The 14,089-nt window shown below is 38.6% G+C and overlaps 1 protein-coding gene across 1 annotated transcript in view; it reads right to left on the bottom strand.

Moving 5' to 3' along the window:
- The window catches only part of LOC146318500 (kin of IRRE-like protein 3), a 462,133-nt gene that overhangs the window by 132,833 nt on the left and 315,211 nt on the right, over nucleotides 1-14,089 (bottom strand). The window contains exon 5 of the mRNA XM_084730401.1: nucleotides 10,341-10,491. Within this exon, the coding sequence (XP_084586527.1) occupies nucleotides 10,341-10,491 (151 nt within the window). The remainder of the gene's footprint in view (nucleotides 1-10,340; nucleotides 10,492-14,089) is intronic.

The raw sequence follows: 14,089 nt of genomic DNA on the forward strand, positions 1-14,089 counted from the left end.
GACCAACAGATTCAATGAAAACACCATCCTGTTTGAGTGTGTGAACATCAAGGACCAGTGGAGCAAGGTACAGCTGCAGGTCTGTCACTTTAGCTAGCACAGCCAGTTGTATAGTGTGCATTGCTCATCGATACTTGGGCGGCACATTTGCTAGGACCCAGTATACAGCACAAAGTTTGCAAACTTTACGTGATGTGCCGAGAGGGTTAGCTATTTCCAGATCGTCAATATATAGCTGGATTGCTAGGTGTAGATCTTCTGTTGAGAGTAATTCATTCTCCTGGAAATGAGAGCCATCACAATATGACACATAATAACCAGGCTCAGCGTTTGGTTCTCTGATCTTGCTCAGAATATCTGTTTTTAAACAGTTCCTGAAGCATTTGAAGGATTGGTACATGATGGTATGACCAGGTGATTCTAAATGGTACTCTACTGGCATTACCAATGGATAGTTGTGCTCTATAAATGTCTTTCTTCGCTTGTAAGAGGACAACTCTGCACCTTTGCAGGTGGCACTAAATACAACAGAGTCCATGACAGCACTGACAATGTCATTGAGTGTGGAATCTGTAATATTGTGACCATGTCTCTGCAATATATCATTAATGGCATCCTTGATCAAGGGCTGAGATAAAGAGAAGATCTGATTCAAGTTGTCAACTATTTCTTGTGTAGCTGTGTTCGACACATGAAAGATAGCCTGCATCTTTAGAAATAAAGAAGCTGCATTAAGTTTGAGCTGATTTTTTAGTTTCGAAGTATCACACTGCTCATCATCCTACATTTGTGTGCTCTGAACTGGACATTCTTCATCCGAATCAATAGTGACATTAGAGCTGGTAGCATGGAGATTCTGAGTATGCTCATAAACGATGTCACTAGAAAAGTCTGATGCAAGACTCCCTTGGTGCACTCTACTTTTATGGGAGTTAAATGAAGAGTATACATTTGTGCTATAGTCACAACCTCTGTATGGGCATACCACTGTCTCATGCTTTTTTAAGTGTGATCTTATGTGAATGAGGAGTACAGACTCTGAAAATGGTTGCTCAAATGTGCATAAAAGACACTTGAAAGTCACAAGTTCCTGATTTTCCCTTGCACTGCTGTTTTGTTTTTGAGTATGATATCTTGACAGATGAGTACTCAGTGCACTAAGTGTCTGAAATGTGCACATGCAATCATCATAGAGGCATGGGAGTGGGCTAATTTTCGAAAAGTGGCTGTGCTGCAGTCTACAGTGTTTAAATAGATATGTTCTTGTGGTAGAAAAAGCTGAACATAACTTACAGTGCCAAGTCATGTTCGTTGCAGCAACCTACAAACACACACACAAAAAAATGTTTTACAGGACACCTGTTATGAAGTTTAAACCTCTATCAGAACCATCAAAGTACAACAAAATACACCAACATTGCTTAAAACAATATTAGATGTGTTAGCCTATTAGACTATTCAATCTGCAACATTTTACACAAATAGCCTACATTACACACACACACACACACACACACACACACACACACACACACACAGACAACCTGGCAGTTGAACCTGAATTTGCCAACAGGGGAAAAAAAAATGTATCACCTATCTGTGCTAACCACAAAGAAAAAAACAATTTCATTTAACCAGCTAATTTAACTTTTAGCTAGACAACACGAGGTGCTACAGTTAGCTTTCTGCTGCAGAGAATAACTTCTAGCTAGACACAACACATGGTGCTAGAGTTAGCTTTCTGCTTTCACACACTGATGCAGCTTCAACACAGATTAAGAGTTTTAATTATGAGCAGTCACTGCATGTTTGGCATCACCAGTTTTTACAAATACATGACGTTTGCCATGCAACACAGCTAACATTAACTGGCGAGATGACTTTGCATGTTAGCTTGCTGCTAACCTAACGGTTAACAATTTTACATGGCTAACGTGACTCACTTAGTCCGTTTTAAAAACACGTTGAACCGCCTGAAACAAACATTCAAGCGAGTTTTATGTTGACTACTTACATTTAACCTAATGGTGCAGAGCTCAGTGCTAATGTTGCCTTCTTCGGTCGGTTGGTCTGTTCCCGCTTTACTCCCGAGTCCTCCACCAGTCCGCCTCGCTGTCTGAAGAGGAAGTGCACGAAAATACTACAAAATAAAATCTTGTGAACACTTCCGGTGGAAGGTGTGCGTGTGTAACCTACACATTACAAATCCATCTGATGCAACGGATTTATTCTTAATTGATTCTTGGTTTGATTTATTCATGTTTAATAGATAATTTTTTTTTATAAGTAACTATGAGGTAATTATTTTAAGTAGGTTACCCAAATCTGCAAAAAGTTCATATTAATCAAAAATTACAAGTTTAATAAACTGAAAAGGCGGACAATGCTACTGGCAATCAACAATTATAAGTAGAACTTTTAAGAAAATTTTAAGTTAACTATACTTACACCAATCAATTATTTTGAGCATTCAGATTTACAGTGTATTAAGTTGTATGTAAGCTATGTTTTTAAGTTACTCTTACTTAATATAGCCATAGTTCAATTTAATCAAAACATATTAGTTAAAATTACTCAAAATGGAACAAAATGTTAAATGAACTTGATATAATTAAGTTATTAGAACTTTTTTTAAACTTTGAGTATGCATAGTATGCTTTCACAAGAAACCCGTCCAAACCACTGTTACATACACAGGTACATCAGTAGGCAGTAACACAGGTGCAGTTATACTGTAGGTGTGCTGATCAGAGTTGGAAGTGTCCATTACCTGAGCAAAAACACTCCACTACAAGTAAAGGTTCTCCATTCTAAACCTTACCAAAATGTATGTAAGTGTAATATAATATAACTGCCCAAACCTCTCTAATTTAAATTATTTGTGCTTGATGAATTAATGTTTCTCTAGAATTGTAAAAATAAAAAAAGAAAAAGACATGCATTTTGAATCTTATCAATTAGTAATGATTAATCAATGAATCAAATGTTCACGGTTTTAAGTGTTAAGTTAAGGAAGAAATTTGCAACCCTAGTACAATAAAAAATAGTTAGGATGCTGTGTAAAACATAAATAAAACCAGAATGCAATGATTTGCAAAAACCCGTTTTGACCTATATTCAACTGAATACATTTAAAAAAAACAAAACAAAAAAACTATTCACTAGGGGTGTGTATCTCACTGACTGAGATGATTCGATACGTATCTCAATACATGTTCAACGATACGATATACAGTGTTTCCCCTATAGTGTATTTGGCAGGTCAAATGACAAGAAAAAGAAAAGGAGAGGGTTCATCTAGAAAGGAAAAGGGAGCTCCAGCAGACATAAAAAGAAAAGGACAGAGAGGAAAAAGTAAAGGAGAGGGCCCATTTAGAGAAGTTTAGAGGAGGCCAGGTTAGAGGTTCAGAAAGCCACTATAACTTGAAGCAAAGCTGAACAGAGTTTTGATATTAGAGCACACAGTTTCACGCTATCTTGTGATGAAAGCATTGTTGATATATTCTTTGAAATGTTTGAGAAGGGGGCTAAGGAAGGTGAGTGCCACGGAGGCAAAGTAGCCATTTCTTTTTAAAAGCTCAGAGAGAAGTGGCAGCCTCAGACAATTCCCGTGGGCCTTGAGTATGATGCTCTGAGTAAAGCTGTGTTAGAAAGTTACAGCAGCATACAAGAGGCCTACAAGTGACAATTATGTGATGTAAGATGGCAGCTGGGTGAATCACACTGGGATCTGTGGCAAAAAAGGAAGTCACATTCAATTGCTGGGGTAATTCTTAATTCTGCAACTGAAAGATCTAACACTACTGGAACAGCTTAAAAACTGTGTCCCCAGTGAGACAGAGGTCTACTGAATGTGATTTTACCAGCCAACGGCATTTGATGGAATTGGCTGATAGCTATGAAGTGGCTTATGGTAGTAAATCTGGTGGAATAGTAGGCAGGAGAAGACCCAAAGAGAAGAAAAGTGGAGAAAAATACCAAAAGAGGAGGACAAGTGAAAACACAGTGTGGTGCCCTTCAGCAGCAGAGTCAAACCCTCATCAGAGTCCCCCACTTCATTGATAGAGCTTTGCTGCCACTGATGTCATAAATTGGGCCACAAGAAAAATGGTGTCCAAACTTAAACAACAGGTTGGGTCCAGCTGAGCCAGTTGGGTTAGCATTGGTAGTTAGGGAGGCTGTGGATGACCTTCGTGGCTTTGATTATTTTACCTCCAAAAGGGCAGTTTCTGATTCAGTAAAAAGTCTACAGGTGTAGATGATATTGTTAAGTTCTTCTGGGCAGGCTTCAGATTTAAAATTTAACACCACAGAACCAGCAGTATTTTAGGAAAAGGTTTAAACTGCACACTGACACACACTGAGGAGATGAAGAGGAGATACAGTCTGGACTCTTCATCATGACTTACAATATTGCAGCAATTAAGTATTTTAAGGTACACAAATCAGACATTGAGTAAAAAAATCACACACCACAGAAGTGTGCATTAATATTATGATTCATGACCATAAAAAGTTTTTTATATCACTGCCGCCTCACAGCAAGAAGGTCCTGAGTTCGATCCCCGGCTTGCTTGGGCAGGGCCTTTCTGTGTGGAGTTTGCATGTTCTCCCCGTGTCTGCGTGGGTTCTCTCTGGGTTCTCCGGCTTCCTCCCACAGTCCAAAGACACGCATGCTAGGTTAATTGGTGACTTTAAATTGCCCGTAGGTGTGAATGTGTCAGCCCTGCGATGAACTAGCGACTCGTCCAGGGTGAACCCCGCCTCTCGCCCAATGTCAACTGGGATAGGCTCCAGCAGCCCGCGATGGCGGAATAAGCGGTAACAGAAAATGAATGAATGAAGTCGACACATCTGTCCATATTCTCTCTCTCTCTCTCTCTCTCTCTCTCTCTCTCTCTCTCTCTCAGGTGGAGCTGCAGCTCCATCAGCACTCGCTCATCTCCCTCCTCATATACTTCTGTTTCTTTGCATTGAGCCAGTTGCCTAAACAGACAAACTGTTTACATTGTTGTTTGACAGAAGCTCGCGTCTTCACGACTGCGAGCCGATTTATTACTCGAGTTGTGCGGTAGCTGTCGCAGTGCATTGTGGGACTTGTAGTATGAGTTGTGGGAGTGCTATTTACTGACGGGCCATTCATAATAGACACATGAAATTATCTTGTGGGCCGTGTATAATTGAATTGGCCTTGAGTTTGACACGTGGGCTAGGGGGTGGGCTTACCTGGTCACACACCAAGTGTTGATTTGAAAGTAGCATGCTAAAGTTAATGTAAAAGAGACAATGGGGAGCAGCTAGGAGACACTGAAAAATACATCCAAGTGAACAACTGTTTGTTGGAGCTCTGCATCAAGTGAACTGGAGTTTTCCCACTTATCAATGCAAAGATTTGTTTTGAATTACTGTCTACATGTTCAATGTCTACAAAATGAACAATCAGTTGAGCACTGACAGAAAGAGCACACACTTTACCTGCAGCCTTGCAGCCGAACACTTAGTTTCTCATTGTTTTACATGTGCATGGGTGACCAAACCCGGGAAGCCTAGACAAGAGCCAACAATGATAATGTGATTCAAAAAAAAAAAAATAAAGGGTGGTATGCAATTTTGGAGACAAAAAAAACTTGCTTAGTACACATTAGTCTAGTTGTTGGCTTTTTTGGGGGGTTAAGGGGGAAGCACACACTTTACCTGTACACCTAAACACCAAGTTTCCCCAGGGTTGTGTTGCCATGACAATTTGGACATTAAATATCTTGCACTGTATTCAACTGAATACAAGTTGAAATGTATTTGCAAATCACTGCATTATGTTTTCATGAACGTTTTACACAATTTCGCAACTATTGTGGAATTCTGTCTTTTTCAAAGTAAGGGCAAAAAAACACTTTACACTTCACTCACTTTACAGCCCCCATAGTCCCTGTACGTAAAAAGGCTGCAGTATCTAGTCTAAACGACTATCATCCTGTGGCACTCCCCCTTTCTGATGAAGTGCTTTGATTAACTGGTTCTTCAGCACATCACACACATCCCAGTTTGATGCCATGTTTGTTGATTTAGATCAGCATTCAACACATTTTTCCCCAAAAACTAATTAGCAAATATGTCACTCTTAAATATGAACATATGGTGTTTTGCATGACTGTAAAATTAAATTATTATTAATGTGTCTACAGTGGTATGAAAAATGGTAAAAACTGTCTAGTAGTATCAGAGTCAGCTTCAGTCTTGCAGATGCAGGCAGTGATGTTGATAGGTTTTCAATTTAGTCAGTTCCCTGGTCCCACAGGTGGTCATCTGAGTGGGTTCCAGGCAAATTAAGTGTCTTCCCAGTTGAATTTTTAATTTTAAGGGGTTTTTTTTTTCCCACTAATTACAGTATTAACGTGCTGGTAGAAACATGTGCTCTTAAAATACTTGCTCATGCGTGTTTCTCTTAGACCTAGCATTAGCAGTGCTGATCTCAGCCTCTTTAATCCTTGTATCTATTAGTCTTACTTGTATATTTGCCTTACTTGTATATTGCCTTGTGTATATTCTTCTCTTGCCTTACTTGTGCTCTTTAAATACTTTGTTTTTAATTATTTATGGCTCAATCCCGGACCCGAGTACCAATTTCGTACCATAAACTGTAAAGGTGAGCTGGTATGACAATAAAGTACCTTGAATCCTTGAATCTTTGAATTAAAATTTTGTTGATGTTATATGGTAATAATTATAATGTTTTATAGATGCAATTATAATTATGTTGTATTATGTTTTAAAACCTTAAACATCAACAGTGGTAAAATGCAACATACATATTACTGCAGCAGTAATAACCTGCAGTGTTAGACTAACAACAACAGCCACTGTTAGCTTCCACGTAAAGGCTGACCTGGACCTGGCATCATGCGGTCAGAAACAGGGAGGCCAGACACACATCATCACTAATTTCAGTACTAAAGTAGTCCATGCTGACACCAATAATATATGAATGAGGTAGTCAAAGATCACTTATAAGAGTCAAGCCATGATATTTGAGGTTGCCAAAAAAGATGAGTCAGCATTGATTAATGGTGTCTGGTCCTACACTTGTGCAGGGTAATGATAAGAAATACAGTAGGCTTTCATTAATGAACTGCTGGCTGGAGCATTATCATAGGGAGCAGAGATTTGGTTTTGTGGCCAACTGGCCTTCTTCTCTGGACTTGAGTATCTATAAACAGGTGTTTCAAACATTAGGGAATTAGCACTCGGCAGGTTGCAGGTGATTAGAGAGTCTGCTAGATTTATTATTATTGTTCATTATTTTAGTGCTGATTTGGAGTCCACTAGGTTAATTAACGTCTAGCCAGATAATTTGTACAGATGATCAGACTGATAGCTCAGTTTACACTGTTGAGACTGTTAGTATCACAGTAACATAATTATCCTCCCCTGGCAGTGAAAAAAAAAGCACCTGAAGTCTCAAAATTCACTTAGGATAATCCCTCCTTCTGTTGTCAGATATGTAGGCCACCAAAACAATAATAAACAGTATCGTGTTCCTGTTATTACCTTAGTTATTAGTAATAAATACTTGAATTTAAAAACCCCAGAATATTGTATTTAAAAAATTATAGCATAAACCACAGTTAACTGCGACCAAATTTTGAAAAACAATTTTTGAGTTGTAGAATTTGTAGAATTTTTTTTTTTACTACAAATGTATCTTAGTATCTGAGTTGTACACCAAATTTCAACAAGTATACTTATATATTTATTATATGTGTGTGTATACATATACATATGAGAGGAGAGGGAGATGAGAGTGTGTTGATCAAGCTGCAGCTCCACCTGAAACCAGGTAAAAGTAAAAATAAGTCTGACCCACAGAAGAGAGAGAGAGAGACAGTGTGTGAATCTGGACAGATGTGTCAACTTGATATAAAAACTTTTTATGATCATGAATCATAATGTTACCACGCACTTATGTGATGTGTGATTAATTTACTCCAAGTCTAATTTGTATACTTTTAAATACTTAATTACTTCATGCTGATTGATCACAACTGTGAGGGAGGAGAGACAAGCTGCAGAAAGGAGAGAGGGAGGGGGTGTGTGTGTGATGTACCGACTGATATAAAAACTTTATTGGTGATGAATCCTGATGTTACTGTACAGTTCTGTGGTTTATACACTACAGATTAAAATATCTGTCTCTGTGACGTCTAAACTTACAGGCGCTGGTCTCTTCCACAAAACGTTTGTCACTGTGCTGCATTATCATTGTCATGCTCCCCTCTTCATCTCCTCGGTGTGTGTCGATGTGCAGTTTGCTGTCTGCTGTGGTCTAAAACATTCTCATTGATGTAAACAGTCAGAGTGACACTGATGTAAATGATCTTGTTGCCTTAATACAAAAACATGAATATCACACAGCGTTTCATCACTATGTAGAATAAAAGTGAGGATTTTTCTCCTCAGAGGACAACATTTTATTAAAGAAATAAAATATTATTAAAAATAATACTACTAAATAAATAAATAAATGCATATAAATAGTGACCTTTTCCTAAACTACAGCTGGTTCTGTGGTGTTGGAATTTTAAATTTGAAGCCTGCAGTTCCATAGAAGCTACAATTGACTTTTCTATTGAGGCTTTTAGTGCATTTTGGCCTTCATGTTAAATTGAGCAGGTCAATATGCTCATCTGTGCCTGATAGGCTTTTCATGTTATTATTTGAGCATATTTTTTATGCCAAATGCAGGGCCTTTGAGGATTTCTGAACAATATTTGTCATTGTTTTTGGTTAATGTATTTTATTTAATAAACTTAGATTTGAATTACATTTTGAACACTTGAAAAATATCCCATTAAGGTACATTCTGACCAAACCTGTGATTAATTTGCGATTATTGTGATTAACTACAGACAGTCATGCAATTAATCGCGTTTAAATATTTTAATCGATTGACAGCACTAATATATACACATATATTAGCTGTAATGTACTAGCCACATAATCAGTGGTCATCCTGCCTGGGGGACAGAGCCCCACACAAACCCTGCGTGGTCCCTGAAAGCATTCTGCCAGAGCAGGGTATAAAGTTTTGGCTGCAGAGTGCTTCTCTAAGACTGCAGCAGCTGCCTTCCATCAATATTAAGAGCCAGTGGTTATCATTGGCTGCCCTCAGAGGTGAGGTGCTGTGCTTTCTAAGACCCCCAGGAGTCTCTACAGCTTCTCCATCTTGACAGCACCACCATCACTAATTCATCCAGCACCTGTCTACTCTTAACCCTGACCATCAAACAGCAGAGCTCATAAACTCATGGCTGCCTTTCTACATTTGCTGAATTACTTCTTTGTATTTTAACATTCCCCTTCCAAAGCCATCTCTCCCAGTGTACGATATCACCTCATGGCTATACAGAATGTGCATGTTAAATGCAACAAAGGGAACATGTTTAAGTGCTTGGCTCAAAAAATGGTTTGACAATCACTTAGACCAATGTGAAAAATTACTTGCAGCATTACTTAACACACACCACATCACCTCACCAGGCAGAATGGATTGGTTGCATCCTAAAGACGGTTACTTTTAAGTTACTTTGAGGGTGTTTGGATCACTGTCAGCTGATGCCAGGGAGTTCTATTACCAGAACTACAGTTATAGTTCAAGGCCATCCAAACACATGAGCGGACAGTATCGAGTATCAAACACTTGCGTCTCAAGTCTTGACTCTTGAAAATAGTGCTAGGATTGTTTTGCATGACAAAAGGATTGAACAACTTTCTTACAATAACCACAACAGCCATTAATTAGTTAGCTCATGCATCAGTCTCTCCAAGCTGTACACTATAAACTCCATTCTTTAAATGACAAAACTGAAGTAAAACACTGAAAAACAATGCATGGAGGTGGGGGTGCAGGTGGATAGATTTGTCAAGAAATATCATCTCTGAAGAGATTTTTCAGCCTTATTTGTCATGCCTTGAGTTTTGAAGGAGTTTCCAAATCCATAACTTGGAGCAGATTCTTTTTGTGACCAAATAATATCATCTGACAATTGAATTATTCATTGAAGTGTCTGGATCACACTATGAAGAGGTAGAGAAAACACATAGGGTTTTTATTAAATTGTACATAATTTTATGGCTCAGATAATTTGTAATCTTGATCTAATTTTATTTGTGCCCATGTGTTCCTGTGCTTTCCCCCACCTCTTTGAAGATTTAATTGATTTCTGATGTTGTTTCTTTGGCTATTTTAAAACTGTATTAATGAGAGTATTTCTATTATCATCTAAAGAACACTATGAGGACATGTTTTATCTAAATTATTTGAAGTCTGGGTGATTTTTACTTACGCTGAATGTCGATTGTGACTGTCGCGTCTTTTCCGTTGGGGGCTGCTTTGTTTGAAGCTCGACAGGTGATCTGCTGACCTGACTCAATGTTGGAGGGAGAAAGGTAGAGTGTGCTGACTGTGCTCTCCCTCTTACCATCCCGCAACAAGGTCTGAGGAATCAAGGACAAAGAGAAGTGTTTCAAAAAAGTCATATTCATGTGTTATCCATGTGTGAGGAAGCCTCAACTCCCTTTTGTATTTGCTAAGCCCTTGTGTTTGTTAAGCAAGGTGGACAGATTCACTCACACAACTTCTTTATTTTCTTTATTAAATTTTTAGTTTAATATTAACAAAGAAATACAACCAATTGTACTCAGCATTAGAAACACACTTTTCTTAAGAGTCTATTAAAGTAATGATGTAATCAAAGCCAAAACCTGTCAGGGTGTGAGTCCTTGCGGAGGCCATCTTGTCCTGGTGTTTAAAGAGGAAGCACGCCTGAAAAATAGTCCTTTTATGTGCTGCAGGAGTAGGCGGATTCTCAGACTTGATTGGCCAAAGGGTGAGTGATGAAATGACAGGTAATTAAGACAAATACTGTTTGATACTCAAATGATTTGATTATTTTGAGTGTATGGTATTTATGAAAATCTACTGAAGAATGAAATGAGGCTTTGTTGGTTTGAGCAAGCTAAGAAGAACAATATATATTTGTGATTAATCTTGTCAACCTCCTTCCTGCAGAGCTGACCTGATAGGCCAGTTTGAACTGGCAAGGCAGGCTCTCATGCTATATATGAGAGAGCACTGAGAGAGAGAGTGGACTGGTGTAAGAAGAGCAGCACCAGATTTGTTCTAAGCTGAGTACTGAAAAGAAAAGTGTATTGTTAAGTAATTTTTTTTGTTTTATTTTTTTTGGAGACTGACAACAAAAGTTTGACGAATTTTTGCAGCAAAACTCCCTGCCAGCGTCATGTTTTTGTCCTCCTCCTGTCTCATCATGCTTCCCTGCACCTCACCGTGCAACACCATGTAAGAACATCATTTCCTCAACATGGAAATAAACACAAAGAACTTTGGTAATGGTCAATTTGACCTTGAGTTTATGGAGAATAAAGAAATGTTATTTTTAAACTTTAATTAATTCATTTATTTAGAGACAAGTGAACTTGTGTGTCCCTCAACGAATCATTATCTTTCAAAAGAACTGTTTTCTCAGAGCAGATGTTAGACTGCCTTTTAAATAGCTGGATAAATTATTCACTTGCAGGAGAAACCTGAGATACATGAAAGCTGTCTACTATAAACACAGTGCTGGTCTAAGAGCAGCAAATGGTGAAGGGGGTCTTTCCATATCAGCTTATTTGAACAATGAGTGCTTTGAACACGTTAATTTAATTTACAGGTTCTCATTTACTGAACCCTCTCAAGGCCACTATGGGAGCTGACCACATAATAATCACAAATATGCAGACTCCATTTAGCCATCGAATCCACTTCAAAGCCAGGCAGTGGTAAAAGGTTGTCACAAGTGAGGCTGTTTTATGTTCAAACAATTTAACGCAACAAAGAGCTGACAGGTCCACAATTTCAAATGAAATGAGTAAAATGGTGTTGAAAAAAGACCAACATATTATTTTTAAATTATTACAGGGAGTCCAGATAAAAAACATCCTGCACTTGTTTTGAGGTACAGACTACTAAGGTTTTTCACCTTCTTGTACTCAGTATTCATGAACGTGAAAAGTCACCATGTGACATTTACCTTGATTTTTCATAGCTCCAACTTCCACTTTATCTCTGTAGAACATACGACTTAGGTCTGGGCGATATAGCTGAAAAGTCTACCACAATAGTGATGTTTTGTATCAGAAGATATCGAAAATTATCGACCATGTAGATTGTGTACTCCAAAGGGTGAAAGCAGGTGAGGTTGTAAAAGAAGTTTGTTGTATTACCAGTGTTGATTAGGATGCTATTCCTAAAGTTTACACACAATGCTGGACTGATGCTGTCGATCCATCCATCCATCCAGTGAGACCTGGTGGTTTAAACAATGGGAATGGCTGTGTGAGAGCCATGTGGTCTGTTCATGTGAGATAGTGGTGCCAAGTTAGCAAAAAGGATGGCTAGTTGCATATAAGACCCCTGATACATTACTGCAGGAAGGTGCCACAGACTACACCAGTGAATATCCAGGGTTTGGACATTGAGATCATGGGAGAGTACAAAGACCCGGGTGTTCACCTCAACAACAGACTGGACTGGACTACCAACACAGATATTCTGTAAATATTACATTTTATATTTTTTAAAGCATTCTTACTTTACAGCATTTCTTCACACCTGCCTAAAACTTTTGCACAGTACTGTATATCCATACATTTGTCCATATAGCCATATTTTTTTTTTTCACATATCTCTATGTGAAAGCTGTATATTGTGTATATAGTATGTATAGCCTTTTTAAAAGTTAGAATCTATATTTTTCATATTTTTATTCTTTAAGGTTTCTAATCAATAATTTTAAGCCTGAAATGTAAAAAATGTGTTTTACATTTGTCACCATCAGTGGCAGAGTTGACAACTGGCTCCAGACCAGATCAAGATGTTTTTATTTATTTATTTATTTATTTTATTGCAAGACAAGGGACAGAACACAGAACAGATTACAAAACAAAACAGTATAAAAGATCACCATGAATAACACAAGTATGAGTCAGTTTTGTCACATATAACAGCTGGTTAGGTGCTGATGGGTGAGCTGGAGGAGGTGATGCTGCTGTGATCACAGCTCTCACAAGACAGTGTGAGATCCAAGATGGCAGCCCCCAGCTGCTAGTCTGCTGAACTACACAAACAACTTTCATTGGAATCACTTTTTTTCTTCTGCTTTTCCTCACGCAAAACCGGACAATATTAACAATTGACCTGGATTGCCTTGAGGAGTATATAGACAAGTGCTACAACGGACTTTGCATCATGTATAAGGAAAAATCATCCGACACATCAGAAGCCAAAACCTCATCTACTCCAAATGCCAAAAGACTCCATTCACACTCACTCTCCAGCTCAAGTACCAATCCATCCTCTTCTCCCAAACCACCATGCTGCAATGAGGTATGTGACATTTTCATTTCAATCGAAAATAAACTCTCTGGTTTGCACAGACGCAAACAACTACTCCCAATGTGTAAACAGATGATTATACAAGTCAAAAAAGAAGTGCTGTCAATGGACAAACTACACATAGATGGACAGCTGTATAAAAACAAAGACATAACCCCCTGGCTCTTCTAACAGCCCCACCACTGAATCACTCTGCCACACACTATCACCTCGCTCCCTCCCCTCCCCACTGCTCTCATTCTCTCTACTCCCCTCCCCTACCCCATTACATGACTAATAACACACACACTCATGCATATACACCCCCCTCCCCATACCTATCTTTACTCTAATCCCCTATCTCCATCCCTCTCTTTCTTCTTTGAGTATTGATCAATATACCCTAACGCAGTGGTTCCCAACCTGGGGGCCATGCCCCCCACAGGGGGGCACCAGAGATCACAGGGGGTGTGCAAGGCTTTGTCTGCTTCGAGGTTGTGAGGTTGCCAAAATTATATTTTTGCATGTTAAACATAACATCATAATAACACACCTACTGGGATATTCAAAAGCCTGTATATTACCACTTAAAATGATTTTTTTTGGTCCGCAAAAATATCAACCTATTTAGTAGGCCACATCTGTGAACTGTGAACCTCT

Source organism: Lutjanus erythropterus, chromosome 11, assembly GCF_056507025.1.
Source record: "Lutjanus erythropterus isolate fLutEry1 chromosome 11, fLutEry1.hap2, whole genome shotgun sequence".
Taxonomy (NCBI): Eukaryota; Metazoa; Chordata; class Actinopteri; order Lutjaniformes; family Lutjanidae; genus Lutjanus; species Lutjanus erythropterus.